We start from the raw sequence: 19495 nt of genomic DNA on the forward strand, positions 1-19495 counted from the left end.
GGCTATAAAGAGTAATGTAGTATATAGAAATGCCCTTTGGGAGATGCCTGTTGAAATATGCAGGGATGAAGTGCCATAATGTCTGCAACTCTCTTTTAAATGGTTCACAAAGAAAAGAGAGAAAATAGGAAGCAAATGTACCAAAACATTAACAATCAGTAATTTAATGAATGATATGGTATAAATTTTCTTTTTCAACTTTCCTATGGGTTTTACTGTCTCAAAATAAAATGTTAGAAAGAAGATAAAAGAAAACATTTTTCTATAAAAATTGACAGTGAATTTGAAGTTTCAGCTGAGGTATAATTCCTAATAGTATGTTCAATAACTATCAATCAACTATTGTTCTTTTTAAATGAAATCAGTCTATTTTAATCCTAAAAGAATGATGCTAACCAAAAATGCAATTATTCTATTTTAAAGACAGTACAAATAGGAATTCCTAAATTACATAAAAAGTGACAGAATTTCTCAACAGAAACACATCAGGCCAGAAAAGAATGGACTGAAATTTACAAAGTGATGCAAAGCAAAGGACTGAATCCAAGAATACTCTATCCAGCAAGGCTATCATTCAAACTTGAAGGGGAAATAAGAAGCTTCACAGACAAAAAAAGGCTAAGGGAGTTTATCACCACCAAGCCAGCAATGCAAGGAAAGCTAAAGGGACTGGTATAAAAATAAGAAATAAAAAGTGACAGAAAACAACTACTTTCCCAGATGATCATGATATTCTGATTTACCTTAAGTACTTACTAAGCCTTGCTTTTTTTCATTTGAGCCTACTTTATATTATTTATAAAATATTTATGCAATTTATCATCTGAGTATTATCATTATTGTTCTTTTTCTCTACCAGCCAACTTCTAAAACATTACTTAGGTGAAGAAGGAAGACAGACTAAGTATACTTATATTATTTCCAGATTTCATGAATCTAATATATTTTTAAAAACTATGTTAAAATACATACAACAAAAATTTTTTTCATTTTAACCATTTTTAAGCATATTATTCAGTGGCATTTATTACATTCACAATGTTGAGCAACCTTCACCAACCACTATTTTCACATTTCATCACCCAATCAAAATCTGTAACCATTAAGTAATAATTCTTCATTCTCCCTGTGCCACTCACCTGTGGCAACTACTAATCAACTTTCTGACTACATGAATTTGCCTGTTCCAAATGTTTAATGTAAGTAGAATCATACAATATTTATCTTTTTGTGTCTGGTTTATTTCATTTAACATAATGTTTTCAGGGTCCATGTTATGGCATGTATAAGAACTTCATCCCTTTTTACAGCTGAATATTATTTCATTGTAGGTATATACTACATTTTGTTTATTTATCTCTTGATGAACACTTTGTTTCCACTTTTTGGGCTATTTGTGAATAGTGCTCCCCTGAACACTGCATACAGGTATCTGTTTGATTTCTTGTTTTTAATTCTTCAGGTATACACCTAGGAGAGAAAGTGCTGGATCGTATGGTAATCCTGTTTAGTTTTTTGAAGAACCACTAAATTTTTTTTCATAGAGACTGCACCATTTTATACTCTCATTTGCAATGTACAGGGGGGTTCCAATTTCTCTACATCTTCACCAATACTTGTCATTTTTCCTTTATAAATTTTTATTATAGCCATCTTAATAGGTTTAAATTGGTTTCTCATTTGTGAATAGTTTTACTTTTCCTTTTCATATTTGGATGCCTTTTCTTTCTTCTTTCTCCTCTCTCCCTCCCTCCCTCCCTCCCTCCCTTTCTGTCTTTTGTCTACTTGCTCTGGCTAAAACTTCCAGTACTATGTAAAATAGCAGTTATGAAAACAGACATCCTTGTCTCGTTTCTGATCTTAAGAGGAATGCTGTCAGTCTTTCAACATTGAGTATGATGTTTTGAGTTTTTCATAAACTCCATTTACCATATTGAGGAAGCTCCTATCTATTCCTAGTTTTGTATGTCAATTGAGATGATCACGTGGTTTTATTTCCTTCATTCTATTTGTGATTCTAACATTTTTTTTGATTCTAACATATTTTTAATAAATAATCAATATCTTAGTTTTTGGTAAATTTTATACAAATTTTGTTATACCTTCTAGCATATTTGGGTAACAGGATCAAATCTCAGAGGGACAATATGAGTAGTCAGGCACAAAACATTTACCAAGTTTGGACATGGTCATTGAAATTTTCTTGTGCTGAAATTTGCTTAACCTTATTTGTTTAATATTTTCTTGAATAAAGAATATATAAATGCATTATATATTTTTTTTCAGTTTTGAGACTTCCCTCCTACCCCAATTTTCATAGCTATCTACAGTAACCTTTATAGTCTAATTCAAATCCAAACATACTTGTTTGGAACAGAGATCTTTTTATCCAATGTAAATTATATTTTCTTTTTTTACTAGCTATATAATTCTCTGCTTGCGTTGAGAACAGCTACTTACTGACTGTAGAGAACAATTTTTTATGTCCCTTTTACAAATATCATTTTCTCCAGTTAGAATATTCTTTTCTGTATTCCCCCATTCCAAGTATCTCTTTGCTCCTTTGAGATTTACACACCTTATTAGCCCTTTATTAAATTTACCTTTGACACTATACTATTCTGAAAAAAAATTTTTTTGTATAATCTGCCTTCTATCTGGTTGCTAATAATTCTCTTTAGGATAGACTCTCTTATTTCTTTTGCATTCTAAGACAATGAAAGGAAAAACAGAAAACCAACCAAGGGCTTTATTAAAGCAGCCTGACCCAAACTCTACCATTTACCAAAGGGATGTGAGGACTGAAGAGAAAAACAGAAGTGAACCCCACCTGTACAAGAAGAGCACAAATTCTGCCTGTAGTGCCCACTATAGGAACTCAATAAATTCTGTACATTTTCATGACTGTAAATAAGATTTTCAAGCAAACCTTTTTTTCAACTTCCAAAGGAAGTCTCACATCTCTTCTTAGGAAAAGCTGTGGTGTTTCCCTTTGGGGATCCAAATTAGTCAATTCAGCCAGTATTTCTGGCCAGTCCCGAACATGTTGCAAGGGTTTATGATATGGTTTGAGTTGAAGGCCTGAAAAACATCTTTCCTTTTATAAATGATAATGTAAAAATAGATCAATTATATCAATGCACAGAAACTTTGTATTAAACTCTCTACACTTAAGTACCGACTACACACAAATTAAGTGTAAATTTAAATCAACATCAACTTTAATTAATACTATCCGACTTGAGTTGATTGCTTTTGTTTTTAAGAATATAAGAATTGCCCTGGCTGGTGTTTCTCAGTGGTAAGAGCGTCACTGTAAGGACTGAAGGGTCACGGGTTAGATTTCCGGTCAAGGGCAGATACCTCAGTTGCAGCTTCCACCCAAGGCCCTGGTGAGGGTGCCTGCGGAGCAACTAGTAGATATTTCTCTCACATCAATGTTTCTCTCCACTACCCCCCTGCTCCTCCCTCCCCCCATCCCTCCCTACCACTCTTTGGAAAAAATTTCCTCTGGTGAGGATTAAAAAAAAAAGAAGAAGAATTATGAGAATAATTTTTAAAAGAAAAAAAATTATTAAATCTATTTAAGATCCTTAATTTCATGATAGCCTAATTATGATACAATCAGTAGTAGTATATGGTTAAAAAAACAAACAGCCATTAGATAACCAATCAAAACAACCTCAATTAAATCCTTTATGTATTTGCAATAATTTGAGAGACAAATCTACAGTAAAAGATTGATTTTAAATAAAAAGATCTGAAAGAAAATTTATATAGAGAAGAAATTTTATATTATTTTGAGCACTGAAAATAAAGGCAAGTTGGATGAGCGCCACATTTAATGGCATTCAAATAAAATTCCATTGCCAAAGAAATGTTTTGTTTTTTACTACTTAAAATATTGTTTGAATTAAGTGAGGGGGGGCTTACCTTTTTCAACAGTTTGGGCACAAATAATTTATATAAAAGAGAAGAACACTGTATCACTTTAAAATTTAAAAGTCAGTAATTAACTGTTGTTAGACTGATGTTAAATGTAATTGACCAACCCACTTTCAAAAAAGAATAATGATGTTCACACAACAAAATAACAAATTTCTTACTGAGGTTTTCTGAACAGATCCAAATAGTGAAATATTGCTGTGTTTCTTGAGAGAGACGCATTCCTTCCATTATCTGCTGCACTGTAGTATTATTTCCATGCTTCAGTTCAACAGAACGGTATGATCCATCCATTCTGTATATTCGAACTTTTTCATACTAGAACAAAGAATAATAATAAATTATGTAACCTGGTTAGAAATTATACAACCAAATCCACCAAAATGCTTTAATTTCAACTTCATCTGCTTAATATAGATTTCTAACATGGAAAATATCAGAAAAATGGCTTCAAGTGAGAATGTGCTGGCAATATTTTTAAAAATTTTACTTTTATTATTTATATTTTCTAATACATTTTCCTCTGGATATCCCATGTTCACATAATTTTGAGAAACTAAGACAAATTAGTTTGTTTTTTTAAAAATTCAACTTCAAAATCTTCTGAGAGGATTTTTTTTTTTTGTAAGCTGCTATGTACAATGTAGATATCAAATGGGGGATATACATTGGTTGACTAAATCTGGTGTTAGTCAAGTACCTCATGAGTCTAATGGGCCAAAAATTATACTACAGAAATGTGTACCACCAATAATTTGTCCTAAGAGAAATCTGTAATAGAAGACTTCGCAGGTAGAAGTTTTAAGCAATGGACCTTAAGCCAGTTTTTTTCCCTCCAGTTCAGAAATTCCTAGAGACAAATAAAATTCTCAGTAACATTTTTGTGGTTATGGGGTCTCCAAACAACTTCCAGGACAGTTCATTTTGGATAAAAGTATCTAATTCCTTTTATCTTTTACATTCCAATATAAAAAGTATGGGAAGAAAAAAAAAGTATTTTAATATACAATTAGAAAATGAATTGCAATGACGTATAACATAAAGTTGCCTATACCACTTATCTATTTTCTTGCCCTTGTCTTGTGCTCATGGAATAGTGTTTTCACAAAATGTGCATGAGTGTGTAATCATCTTTAAAGGGAGAGATCATATATTCTTTTTTTTAATATGTATTTTTATTGATTTCAGAGAGGAAGGGAGAGGGAGAGAGAGATAGAAACATCAATGATGAGGGAGAATCACTGATCAGATGTCTCCTGCTTGCCCCCTACTGGGGATCGAGCCCACAACCCAGGCATGTGTCCTTTACGGGAATGGAACCTGAGACCCTTCAGTCTGCATCTGATGCTCCATCCACTGAGCCAAAACAACCAGAGCGAGATCATATATTCTTTATCAGTTATCAATTTCAGCATTTCATGATGTTAAATTCACAGGAATATTCAACAAAGACTTATTGTCTCATTGATGGGAAGTTTGGAAAGGCTCAGACATATGGGTTATATTTGTTGGTACCAAACTTTTATCCTATATCTGTTAATATGAATCCTTTTATCTGGTTTGCAAGTTTTCAAATCTTTAAGTTAATGATAGATTTATCATCACTATAACTTTTAGGATTGAGTTTTTTTCTAATTGTTAATTCTTTTCAACCTTAATGTCACTGCTAGTTATTTTGGACATAATTAGATGGAAAGCCAGGTTGAACAGGCAAAACAAAAAAGCTAGGAAAGCCCTAACCGGTTTGGCTCAGGGGATAGAGTGTCGGCCTGCGGACTGAAGGGTCCTGGGTTTGATTCCGGTCAAGGGCATGTACTTTGGTTGCGGGCACATCCCCAATAGGAGGTGTGCAGGAGGCAGCTGGTCGATGTTTCTCTCTCATTGATGTTTCTACCTCTCTATCCCTCCCCCTTCCTCTCTGTAAAAAATCAATAAAATATATATATATATTTTTTAAAAAGGCTAGGAAATCTCCAATCTTAACTCATGCACTTTCTTGAGGAGTAAAATGAATCTGTAATAGATAACTTGCTGAAACTAAATTAATGAATGATGGTTAATGTCAATATTTACAAATATAAAACATTGCTGAGGAGGCCTAAGTAGAGATATATGCTTCAATGAACAGATTAATTTGTAATTAGCACACCAAGTACAGAGATTATACTGAAAATTAAATTAATTTTAAGTGATTAAAAGATTTACTTATGCAAGTTTCATTTTGTTAAGCAAGAATAAACATCCAACCATATGGATGATAACAAAGTTAATGCTTATGAAGTCTAACCATGAGGTTTTATAAAAGCAGTAAAGAAACCAGCTATTCACCCTTCCTCCTTGTCACAGAACCTGAAATTACTTATCAATTTAAGTAGGATGCTTGGCTCTACTCTGAAGGTAATCTTACTGGTTTGTTAATGGCTTCCTTCAACAATTTTGCAGTTTCTTCCCAATTATTTTGTTTGTTTTCTTCACAAATATTTAAAGGGGATTTTCCTTGTTGGTCTGTAATGTGCTAAAAATGAGGGGGCAAAGAAGAGAACAAAGAAAAAAGGCATTATAAATATATGGCAATCTAAAGGCAAATATTAAAGTTTGATTTTAAAAAAGACTCCTCAAGTAGTAAATATGAACCATACTTACTACATGCTGTAGTTAAAATAAACATGAATTACCAAAATATGAAAGACTTAAAGCACAGGTCAATGTGATTATTGTTTTTTAAAAGTTATGATTACAAATACAACACAGGTTTTGTTAAAACTATTCTTTTTCCCTTCACAAAATACTTGTTAATACAAATTCTAGAAAGTGGGTAGAAAATCTTTTTCATTCTTAAATATATTTTTGAAAAACTACAATATGAAATGAAAAGAGGTTAAATTTTACACACATTCTGTAGAAGACTGAACAGTAATATGAATGTACTTAATGCCACTGAACTGTACTCCTAAAATGGCTTAAATGGTACATTTTATGCAAGACATATTTTATCATCATCAAAAATGTTTATGTATAAAGCAAAGTTTACACATAATATGTATTCTGTATAGTAAGTGAAATTTGTTTTTATTTTTCAGCTAACCTCTCAAGTATACTACTGAGCATGTTAGTGTCATTATTTGTTATTCACTGCTGAAACATTAAAAAACAACAACAACCTGGAAAATAACTTACTCTGTCAATTTCTGGATGGTTTAAGAGAATCTGTACTATTTCAGCATGTCCCCCACCAGCAGCAAAATGAAGAGGAGAACTAAGATGTCCATTTAAAAGGTTTGGATTGCACTTTCCTTTTTCTAACAATATGCGAGTGGCCTCAACCTTTCCGAGCCTATTTTAAAAAAAAGAAAAAAAAGTCATTTCGATTGTTTTAAAACTCCAAATTTTAGAAGACATCCCAAAGAAATCTAAGATTTTTCTTGGCAGAGAGCAAGGAACTAAGATACAGACAATGTTTTCACTGCCTAGGGACTGATTTCTTATTAATTATTCTGGTTCAATTCAACTGTGTTTACTTCTGATCAATTCGGAGAAACTATAACCTCAAACACAAGATAGAGCACATAAAGTACAAAAATTATAATTTAAAGAGAGAAAATGTTTAGTCAAAAATATGTCCAGAATCAGAAAATAACTCATAAACTTTTCACAAAGGCCTGTGATTTAATAGGCCCGAAGATGTAATTCTGTATTGTAGCTGTTATGTTAGGTAATGGATGACACATAAAGATATGTAAAATACATGGTCGCTGCTCTAATAAAGGAGTACAATGTAATCAGAGAAGTAAAACAAAAAACATGGAATAGTTACATAATGCTCTATAATTTAAGTAACAGCTTAGGATACTAACCAACAAAATAAGGTACTATATACTTATCAAGATAGTATATAATTAATGCTTTAAAAATATTGGAAAAGGAAGATTATTATTTCAGTCTAAGATGGTCATGTAAAGAGTTTTAATAGGCTAACAACTTTAACTGGATTTTAAATAGGAATAAACTGAAGAGATATTGAAGAGAGGTAAAATATTTTAGGTAGTGGGAAAAGTAATAAGCAAAGCAAAGACCCAGAAAATTGAGTAGTGAGTCCAACATTTGGTTACAGCCAAATACTTATGTAAGGATGCAGTTTGAAGCAATGGTGGAAAAGTAATTAATTGTTTAGAAATAAATGGGTGGGAGGAGGAGAGAGGAAAGGAAATTTGTTTTTAGATATGGTGCATTTAAGGGGAAATTGCACATCTTCAAAACTGGTTTGTTTTTGATTTTTAGAAAGGAGGGGATGAAGGGTGAGGAGGAGAGACATCAGTGAGTTGCCTCCTGTACATACCCCAACTGGGAAAAGAACCTACAACCTAGGGATATGCCCTGACAGGGAATTGAACCCACAGCCTTTTGGTTTATAGGATGATGCTCCAACCCACTAAGACACCTGGCCAGGGCCACTCAAAGTTAATTTTATCAAAGGATAAAACTTTTCCTTGGTGTATTGTAATAATAATATTTTTTAAGAAATACTGAACATGAATGAACTTTAGATTTAAAAATCAAAATCTTAAATTATTACAATACTTTAATAGTAACAGCCAAGATTTATTGAGTGCTTATTATATGCCAGTACTCTAAAAGCATTATTTGCATTTTCTTCTTTAATCTTAAGAAAGGTACTATGATTAAGCCCATTTTATAGATAAAGAAACAGATCCTTAGAGACTTTAAGTAACTTGCTAAAGGTCATACTTTTAGGAACTAACAGTTGGGATTGAAACCTAGGGGCAATCCAAAGCACATTAAATACTATACCATACTTCTGTTTTTATGCAATAGATAGTTGAAAATATTACCATTCTTTTATTAGATGAGAAAATAACCCTGCCCAAAAGGGCAACAAAAGAGCCAAATACAAATTTGGGATTTCTAAATTAAAATTCACTGCCTGTGTCTTTCCTAATTCCACAGTGTACTTTCTTGAGGTTTGAACTATTCTCTACCTCTTTTTGCTTAGTTCCAAGTAAAGTATGTGAAGTTTTCTTAGTACTGTTGCTACTAGCAGTATTTACTAGTAATATGTGTAAACAACTGTTTAGTTTAAAAGATTTAGGGTAACTTTTTACAAATTTGATATAAAAACTCTGTAATGGTCAGACAAGAACATATGGATAGAATAAAGGAGCATATTTTTAAGGAATGGCATAGTTTAAAAGGAAGAAAAATGTATATTTATAAGCAACTCTAATTAGCTTCTTGATAACAAATACTGGAATCAGTAAAACAAAAGAATTTGAGCTGAAAAGAACTCTAGAAATTATCTAATTAATGCATTTTACATATAGATTAAAAAAAATGAGAGGCAAAGAAGTGAAATGAAGTACCTTGCTTAATGTCATGCAGTTAAGAAGTGTGGATACTTAACAAGCACTAAATAATATAGGCACTTTTTAAATGAGCCAAAGAAGTTCACTTTAGTACATCAAAAGCAACTTTTCCATAAAAAGTAAATAATTTTATTACTTCCTCTCTAAAGGATGGGCTATATGGCAAATGGTTAACTACTGCTATGAATACAAATTTAAGAACTCAGACCAACGGAGGGGAAGAGTCACTATCGTGAGAAGAGTAGGTGAGCAAGAGCTACATTGGGCAACTGGAAAGAGCTAGCCTCAATCCTGGGAGCTAATTCCTCTCATCTTAAAAAAAAAGAAAAAGAAAAAAAAGTAAGGCTTTAATGCGAATGAATGCTTTTGGAGGTTTCCTGATACCACAGCTTCCCAAGGAACTAAAAAGGTACACTACTGATATAATGCAAGTAAATCATAAGTAGCTAACACATGTAAATTTTATAGTAAGGGTAAACAAACATAACTCCAATACAAAACAGATAAATAAGGGTCCTGTGCTGTGCAATGACATTTGCTAGTCATCAGCTATCTTTCTGTATGACCTGGTAATAATGCCTGAGAAAACTAATGATACTTTTCCTATAGGGCAGACCTGGCAATTCTGAATGGAACACATCTATAGGCACATCAAAGACATAAATAGAAAGCTCATTAGGCAAACATGGTAGAAAAAAAGTGGCTGGAATGAGTTTTGAAAAGGAGCACTAATATTTGTAACCAACTAGAGGCCTGATGCATGAAATTCGTACTCAGCCCAGCCTGCACCCTCTCGCAACCTAGGACCCCTTGGCGGACATCCCTCTTGCAGTCCAGGACTCCTTGCTCCTTACCACCTGCTTATTCCCTGCTCTTACCCCTCCACTTGCTGCTCCTTAGCACTGCAGCAGAAGTGGGAGAGGCTCCCGCCACCGCCACTGTGCTTGCCAGCTGTGAGCCTGGCTTTTGGCTGAGTGGCGCTCCCCCATGAGAGCATATTGACCACCAGGGGGCAGCTCCTGCATTGAGCGTCTGCTCCCTGGTGGTCAGTGCACATTAGAGTGACCGGTCATCCCGCCAGTTGGTCGATTTGCATATTAGAGTTTTATTATACAGGATGATTCATTCTTTCTAAAAGGAAAATAAAAAGTAATCTTATTTACCAGCATGCATAATGAATGGGCGCCCAGTGGTCATTATCTAACTGATTGACTGAAAATTTTTCATTGAGAAGACGAGTTAATAATTCTGAATCTCCTTCACAGGCACTTCGATGGAGAGGAAAATCATCTACCCATGGTCGTTCCCTATTCATAAAAACAAACAGAAAGCTATGTATCATTGAGAAGCCATAAACTGAATTACTTATGCAATGATTATGTTATATATTGATTGCATATTACATGTTAATTAATTTTAAACTATAACAGAATGCAAGTTTTAAAAAAAGCAAAGTGGAGTAAAACCAGAACAGTACTTGTCTTCTGTGACACTGCTCATGCTTCTTTGCCATTTTTCCTGCTTGGGAATTTGGATTTTTGAGTAGTCTGGAGCTCCTAGACCAAAGTATGGATTTATTACCACTTTATCAACCTAGAAAGGGAAAATAAAACAAACAAAAAAACCCTTAAGAGCTTTAGATAATTAACTTTAATATATAAGGTATCCCCCCAAAATGTATACATACTTTGAATAATTATAAAGGCAGTGTTTATTAGAATACATTTCATGTGCTCGCTTTGGCAGCACATATACTAAAATTGGAACAATACAGAGAAGATTAGCATGGCCCCTGCACAAGGATGACCGGCAAATTCGTGAAGCGTTCCATATTTAAAAAACACACACATTTCATTTTTAAAATGTAATAGAAATCAACTGTTAAAGTATATATATACATTTTTTTGGGACACCCTGTATATAGAGTTAAGTATGGATGTCATGTTAATATTTACAATTAGTAATAGATGCATTTATCTCAGGGGAAAAAACTCATTTGAGATGAAATGTCTTTTGAAATCAGAGCCAAAATTCATTCAATTCTTACCCTGTTTGTATACTGAAGATCTGATCCAAATAAAGGGTTGTAAATACAGGTATCTGCTTTCTCTAGGGCTAACATTTTACTCTTTATTTCTAGTGCACTATAGCCCATATGTAGTGAGTTTTCTGTCTGACCTGATTCAGTAGCATATGCAGGATTTATGACATTAGTTTTTATCCGCTCAAGAGGAGATGGTCGGAATAAAGCTGGAATAAAGTGAGATTGTGCATGACGTTCATCTAACCACCTGGCAAAATAGAAAAAATGAATAGTAGATACATTTGTTCAAAAGTGAGGATAAAAATATAATACTATCCAATTCTGGTACGTGATACTTTCTAATATTCAGATTTTTATACTTTTAATTAATATTGGTTAAGTACTTCATTTACTATTAACAAAAGTTTTGTTCATGGACATAGCAAACCACTTTAAAAAATGTATAAACCATTATAATAATAAAAACCCTTTTCAAAAAACATGAAGCACTTTTAAAATTTAAACCACTGAGACACAGGTACATTGGCCCTGTTGTTACAAAAAGACAAAGGCATGGTAGATTAAAAGACTTGTTCACTGATGAGAGTAACTCAATACTAAATCTAGTTTTATAACAAAGGAATCTTAATTAAAACAAGGCATTCTTTGCCATTTTTGAAGATAAAATTAACATGTTGCAAGCAAACAAGGACAATCCTATCTTTGGAGTTTTTCATTTTTATGAAAATGAAATGATACTTCAAAGACCATTATGATACTTCAAAAACCATTTCTTGCAAATTAAAACCATGAGGTATCACCTCATTCCTGTTAGAAGGCTATTATTTATTTTTGGTTAATCCTCACCCGAGTGTATTTTTTTCCATTGAATTTTAGAGTGGAAGGGAGGTGGAGAAGGGGGAGAGAGGTAGAGAAGTAGAGAAGGAGGGGGGGGGGGAGAGAGAGAGAGAGAGAGAGAGAAGGGGAGGGGGGGGAGAGAGAAACATCAACATCAACGCGAGAGAGACACATGACTGATTGCCTCCCAAATGTGGCCCTGATCTGGGCAGGGGATCAAACATGAAACCCAAGTATGTGCCCTTGACCAGGTATCGAACCTGAGAGCCTCCAGTGCAAAGATCAGTGCTCTAACCACTGCGCTACTGGCCAGGGCTAGCTAGAATGGCTATTATTAAAAAGACAGGAAATAAATATTGATGATGATGTGGGGAAAAGGAAACTAACTCTCAGGCACTGTTGGTGAGAATGTAAATTGGTCCAGCCACTATGGAAAATAATATGGAGGCTCCTTAAAAAGATTAAGGATAGAACTACCATATGGTCCAGCAATTCCTATTCTGGGTATCTACCCAAAAAATATGAAAACACTAATTTTTAAAGATTTATATACCCCCTATGTTTACTGCAGCTTTATTTACAATAGCCAAGATATGGAAATAACCTAAGTGCCCATCAACAGATGATTGGGTAAAGAAGATGTGGCATACATATACAATGGAATACTATTTAGCCATAAAAAATGATGAAACATTGCTGTTTTCAACATGATGAATCTTGAGGTAATTATGCTAAGTGAATTAAGTCAAACAGAAGACAAAAACCTTATGATCTCACTCATATGTGGAATATTAAAAAAGAAACAAATGAACAAAACAAACTCATAGATTCAGAAAACATAATGGTAGTTACCAGAGAGAAAAGGGGGAGGGTGAATTGGTTAGGGGGTCAAATATATGATATGGGAAGGAAAATAGACTGGGTTATGAACACACAATAGAGTATACATATAATGAATTCTCGTATTTACACATGAAATTATTTAATGTTATTAACCAATGTCATCTTAATAAATGTAATTTTTACAAAATTTACCATTTAATGGAACTGGAGAGCATTATGCTAAGTGAAATAAGCCTGTCAGAGAAAGATAAATATCATATGATCTCAATCATTTGTGGAATATAATGAACAACATAAACTGACAAAGACAGAACCAGAGTCATAGAGGCATTGAATAGACTCTCCAACCTATGAGGAAAGGTGGGGGGGCGGGGAGGGCGGGTAAGAGATCAACCAAAGGATGTGTATGCATGCATATGAGCATAACCAATGGACACAGATGGAGCGGAGGGTAAGGGCATGTGCTGGAGGTTGGGGGCGGCCAGGGAGAGGTCAATGGGGGAAAAAGGAGATGTATGTAATACATTAAACAATAAAGAATTTACAGTAAATGAAAAAAAAAATTGCCAAGAAAAAAATAATTTTGCCACTAACTAAAAAAAAAAAAAAATTTAAAGTAAAAAAATAAATTTACCATTTATGAATACATATACTATTAATTTCATTATTTTCTTCCCAAAGTGTTGGTATCAGAGTTAATTTCTATTATCAACATATATTTTATTAAAAAATATTTTTAATGGCAGTTCTTACTTATCCAAGGCTATTAACATCCTTGCTGTAAGAGTAGCAAAGTGAGTGCTGGATTCACTACAGACTCGCATAATATCTTGTAAGCAGTAAAAAATTGGGCATCCTGGAGTATACGTATATTTAGTATTATCTGGAAAAGAAAAATTAAGAATTATGCCATCATATAAAAGGTTTACAACGGCATATTTCTTATTTAAAAGTATATGTTTATAAAAATAGTTAAATATAACATAAATTATTTTAGATTTATTTTTTAATATATTTTTATTGATTTCAGAGAGGAAGGGAGAGGCAGAAAGAGATTGAAGCATCAATGATGAGAGAGAATCATTGATCTGCTGCTTCCTGCATACCCCCTACTGGGGATCGAGCCCGCAACCCTGGGCATGTGCCCTTGACCAGAATCAAACCTGGGATCCTTCAGTCCACAGGCTGATACTCTATCCACTGAGCCAAACCAGCTAGTGCTATTTTATATTTTCAATTAGAAGACCTGGAGTCAAATGATGGGCAGCTCTGTGACCTTATCCACTTGGGTGAATACACATTTATAATCTTGGAGAATTAAAATAATTATATCTTCTTTCTCTTTCTCAATAATATTATAAAACTGATTAATAAGATTTCCAAAATAATTTTAAAAACTGAACTTCCCCCCCCCAACTATGGCTGGGAAAAACATTATTTTCAGTCCAGAAGCTGGAATATTACTTTTAAATCAAAACATCTTTGTTTAGCGCAACCTGGTTTGGCTCAGTGGAAGAGCATCAGCCTGTGGACTGAAGGGACCTGGGTTCGATTTCGGTCAAGGGCACATGCCCAGGTTGCAGGCTTGATCCCCAGTAGGGGGCGTGCAGGAGAAAAATGATCAATGATGCTCTCTCATCACTGATGTTTCTATCTCTTTCTCCCTCTCACTTCCTCTCTGAATCAATAAACATATATTTTAAAAATATATATTTAACAAATTTCTCCATCTTACATTAATTACAACATGTATTTTATATAACAGTATTATGTAGTAACTATGAATGCAAATTCCTAAATTTCTAAATAGATTTTAACTTAGCATGTAAGGCACAAAAAGATTCATAAGATAAAACTTGAACTTTACCTTTGACAACTGATGGAACAATAAATAATGCTGCTTCTCTGCCCATCTTCTCCCCATCCAAAGGAAATTTCTTCAGTAGTACTACTCGTTTTCCTAATCATTTTTTGAAAAGTCAGTAAAGATAAAAAATAATGGGCTTTTATATTTTATAAATTACTCTGAGAATTAAAATTATTTCAAAAAGGCAGTAAGAACAGTCAATTTTTATAACATGCCCTAATAAAAACTGATGATTCTGATAATATTCATTTTGTGGACAATCAACCAGTAGACTCATGGTCCTGGTCTTGACTCAATAGAAGAGAAGTTTCCTATGCCTGGAAAAAAAACTGTCCTGCTAAGGACTGGCAGAGCAGCTCAACAGTGAGGCATCCTGCAGGCTCAAACAGCATATCACTCCTCACTTGGCGGGGATGCAGACGGTAAGAATTTTACTACAGTCCAGGGTAGCTAAAGAGGGTGGTGTGTAAGTTGCAAAATCTTAAAAGTTTAGCATCTCTTCACTTAATCTTCAACCTCCGCCCTCAATTTCAGATTTTTATTAAAATCTGATTGGGCTACAAACTATTGTTTTGAATTGTAACCATCACTCTTAGTTTATTTTCCTGATTTGGCAGCAAGGGAGACAAATAATAACCTACAAGTCTTGTACTCTAAAACCTCTCATCTTTGCAGTTCAAAGATACCTGAGAAACCATATTTCTAGCAAAAGTAGTTTGCACTTTCTTTTAGTTTCATGGCACCCCCCCTTGGCTGTTCTCTAAATCATTAAAAAAATTAAAGTCAGGTTACTTCTTCAAGGGGCTTAGCTGTACTTCAAAAAATTTTGAGTCTCTTTTAAGTTTTTTAAATGAAAAGCAGCGTAACAAGAAATTGATTTTAATATGTTTTTTAAATGTCTTTCTCCACAAGCATTTAAAGCAACTGTGTTAAAGAAAGAGCAGTGGGGAGAGATATATGTAATACTTTAAATTATAAAGATTTATTAAAATTAAATAAAAAAAAAAGAGCATAAGAAAAAAAGAAAGAAAAAGAGAAAGAAACAAAGAAATAAAGAAACAAAGTTGTGGGTTTTTTTTTTACCTCTGATACCCTGGTTTGCAGGAGAAATTGGTTTGGTGGTTTCTACTACATAATCCAATATGCCTTGTGTTATTTCAGTGTTGCCTTGAAGTTTAGTTTCCAACAAAACTTTCTTTCTCTTTTTTTTCTGCCCTTCAATGGGAACTTCATGCAATAAAATCTTAAATAAGAAAAGTAATAAGATAAAGTTTAAATCAAATTTATTTACCCTAGAATATAAGCTAGCTGCATATTAGACACTAATAAAAGAGAAAAATGGTAATTGGCGTACGAGCTACCCTTTTCATTGGCTAATCAGGGCTATATGCAAATTAACTGCCAACTACGATTGGCAGTTAACTGCCAACAAGATGGCGGTTAATTTGCATATGTAGGCACAATGCAGGGAGGCGAAAGGGAAAGCAGGAAGAAGCCCCCTGCCACTGACAGTGATCGGAAACCCAGGGGGGAGCTAAGAGCTGGGGGGCAGGGCAAAGGCGGCCCTGGGGTCGCCTTTGCCCTGCCCCCCAGCCATGATCGGAGAATCAGGCGCCTTTGCCGCCCTGGCCAGTGATAGCAGGAAGTAGGGGTGGAGCCAGCGATGGGAGCTGGGCACCGTCGAAGCTGGCAGTCCCGGGAGCTAGGGGTCCCTTGCCTGGGCCTAAAGCGAAGCCCACGATCGCGGGGCCGCTGCAGCTGCGGGTCCCCGCTGCCCGGGCCGGACGCCTCAGCCAGAGGCGTCAGGCCTGGGCAAGGGGCCGATCCTGCGATTGGAGGGTGATGGGGGTCAACGCCTGAGGGCTCCCAGTATGTGAGAAGGGGCAGGCTGGGCTGAGGGACACTCCCCCCCCCCCCCACACCCAGTGCACAAATTTCGTGCACCGGGCCCCTAGTATTAGAATAATCTGGGAAGTTTTTTAAATAGTATCAATACCCAACTTCATCTCAGACCTATTAAATCAAAATGTGTAGGGAATGGGGTCCTGGTACTGGAAGTTTTCAAGTTCCCCAGGTGATTCAACAGTGCAGCCAGGAAGGACAACCAGTATACCAGAGCACTGCTAAAGCAGCAGCCTCCTGAGAACCCCTGAAATATTCTAATAGGTTTCAGATAATTAACCCTAAAAAAATAATTTAAGCAAAATGCTACAAAAATTAACTGGAGTTAGGTGAGATTAGAAGTACTCTATGATGTTTGGAATCTGCTGTATAGAAAAGATAACAATTCTATTTTTGGTCATCCCATCACATCTACATGTAAAACAGGGTGTGCAAAAGTAGGTTTACAGTTATGAGTGCGCAAAATCAGTTTATTCTTGTATTATTATTTATTAATTATTGTATCATTTTCCATACAAACAATTATAAATCTACTTCTACCCCACCCTGTATAATTGAAGACTACAGAAAAGTAACTTAATCTCCTAAAACTTAACTAAAGGTAAAAAGATACGTATTTTTTAAAATATATTTTATTGATTTTTTACAGAGAGGAAGGGAGAGAGATAGAGAGTTAGAAACATCGATGAGAGAGAAACATCGATCAGCTGCCTCCTGCACATCTCCTACTGGGGATGTGCCCACAACCCAGGTATATGCCCTTGACTGGAATCGAACCTGGGACCTTTCAGTCCGCAGGCCAACACTCTATCCACTGAGCCAAACCGGTCTCGGCAAAAGATATTTTTTTAGTGAACTGTTGAAAACAGTTGCTTGGCATAATAACAAAGAACAATATGTAGACTGTAATTTTGAATAAACTGACTTTAAAAAATTTTTCTTTAATTTTGAGAGCCATTCCATAAATTGTACTAAAAACTAAATAAATTATCTGGAAAACTCAAACAAGTACCTTTTAATATCTAATAACTTATATATATCAATGAATAGAAAAATGGTGAAAAATATACAGCAGAAAAAAAAGACAGTGATGGGCAGAGATCTAGGGTTGTCAATTTTAGCTTGTCAACATCTAGGCTGTCAAGAATTTACAGGATAAGACTACATGTAAATGAAAATAATAAAGAATGACATTCAATAGTAGCAAATCAAATGTTAGCAGATTGTTCTCACTTCATATGACTTAGCTTTGTATTCCCGGGAATTTAGACTGGCCATATTCTTTGGATGAATAACAGCAACATATGCATCTTCTATGCTTTCTGGATTCCCCATTGCTTTATAAAAAAAACAAAGAAATATCTTGAAAGATTACATTAAAGGACACATAATCACTTTATACACTACTAAATAAGATGTTGATTTTTCTATCTTAGAATATATATACTACCTAAAAGGCGAGCCTGAAATGACTGTTATATCTTATCATTAAACTATTTAAAACCTTAGCTTGTAATTTAAGACTTCCTTGTAATCCGTTTTCCCTTTTCTGTTAAAGGTAAAAAAAAAACCAAAAAACAATCCAAAAATAAACCACAACATACTTTCAGAAGTCTTAATTGCATAAAAATCTACCTTTTATATTTAAAATAGTGATACAATTATAAAAATGTCTTGTAAAAACTAAGTAAATATTGAATTGAAATAGTGATTCAGAATATTAAACACTTATTTTCCATAAATTACACAAAGTGCAGGTTATTTGATTAATAGTTTGGAAGCTGTAACTAGATAGCTGCTGCCATTGACTTTTTTTTTTTTTTCCCCCAGAATCTTTAGAGAACTTTGATATGTGACATTTGAATGAGTTAAGGTATAGTTTATAACTTCCTTTGGAGGTGCCTGCCACTGTCAAAAACATTTGGTTAGTTGATAAAAGCTTTCTGACAATATGTACTAGTAAAAATATTTTCTACTTCCAGAAATAAAAATATTTTTGTCCAAATATATATTATATATATACATATATATACACACATATATACACACACATATACATACACATACATCTGTAGACTTTTTTCCCCAGACTAATTTTAAATCTCCATTGAGCAATTTCCAATGAGTGAGTGAATTTCAAGCACCCTCCTGGTAGTTTAATAGTTCTATGTTCTTAAGTGCTATGATTAAATGTTTTCAAGGCTAGACTAAAATGCATCTTTGCATTGAATATATTATATTTATCTTTTTAAAAAAGCTTTCCTCATTTACATGCCAGCAAATTTCTTTTAAAAGAATTGATTTTTAGAGAGAAGAAGGGAGATAAAGAGGGAAGAAGGGAAGGAGGGAGGGAGGGAGAAGAGGGGAGAAGGGGGAGAGGGGGAGAGGAAAAGAGGGAGAAGGAGAGGGGGAGAGAGAGAGAGAGAGAGAGAGAGACAGACATCAATCAATCAATCAGTTGCCTCTTGCGCCATGACTGGGGATCCAACCCAAAATCTGGGTATGTGCCCTGACCAGAAACCGAACGCCCCCGTTTTTGGTTTATGTATGATGCTCTAACCAACTGAGCCACACATACCAGCCAGGGCAGCAAATTTCTAAGAAAACATCAAACACAAAGTTTCCAGGTCATGTTGAGATGAATGTTCAATTTTTTCCAAGTCTATTAGGCATTAA

At 34.4% G+C, this 19495-nt stretch overlaps 1 protein-coding gene and 1 non-coding gene across 15 annotated transcripts in view; one reads left to right on the forward strand and one right to left on the reverse strand.

Annotated features, from left to right (window-relative positions):
* Positions 1-19495, reverse strand: part of KRIT1 (KRIT1 ankyrin repeat containing) — a 38649-nt gene that overhangs the window by 11820 nt on the left and 7334 nt on the right. For 13 of the 14 annotated variants that reach the window (XM_059712290.1, XM_059712282.1, XM_059712280.1 and 10 more), the window contains 11 exons: positions 18053-18156; positions 16001-16160; positions 14918-15010; positions 13804-13933; positions 11374-11617; positions 10804-10919; positions 10490-10633; positions 7123-7279; positions 6353-6460; positions 4107-4263; positions 2930-3081 (listed from right to left, as the gene is read on the reverse strand). In XM_059712290.1, coding sequence (XP_059568273.1) covers positions 2930-3081; positions 4107-4263; positions 6353-6460; positions 7123-7279; positions 10490-10633; positions 10804-10919; positions 11374-11617; positions 13804-13933; positions 14918-15010; positions 16001-16160; positions 18053-18156 — 1565 coding nt within the window. Of the gene's footprint in view, positions 1-2929; positions 3082-4106; positions 4264-6352; positions 6461-7122; positions 7280-10489; positions 10634-10803; positions 10920-11373; positions 11618-13803; positions 13934-14917; positions 15011-16000; positions 16161-18052; positions 18157-19495 lie in introns of those variants that run through there. The other variant, XM_059712291.1, reaches the window with a different exon arrangement.
* On the forward strand, positions 11057-11163 carry LOC132211660 (U6 spliceosomal RNA). Its single transcript, XR_009447545.1, has one exon. It is a non-coding gene; the product is annotated as a U6 spliceosomal RNA (small nuclear RNA).

Source organism: Myotis daubentonii, chromosome 10 (genome assembly GCF_963259705.1).
Source record: "Myotis daubentonii chromosome 10, mMyoDau2.1, whole genome shotgun sequence".
In the NCBI taxonomy this organism is placed as follows: domain Eukaryota; kingdom Metazoa; phylum Chordata; class Mammalia; order Chiroptera; family Vespertilionidae; genus Myotis; species Myotis daubentonii.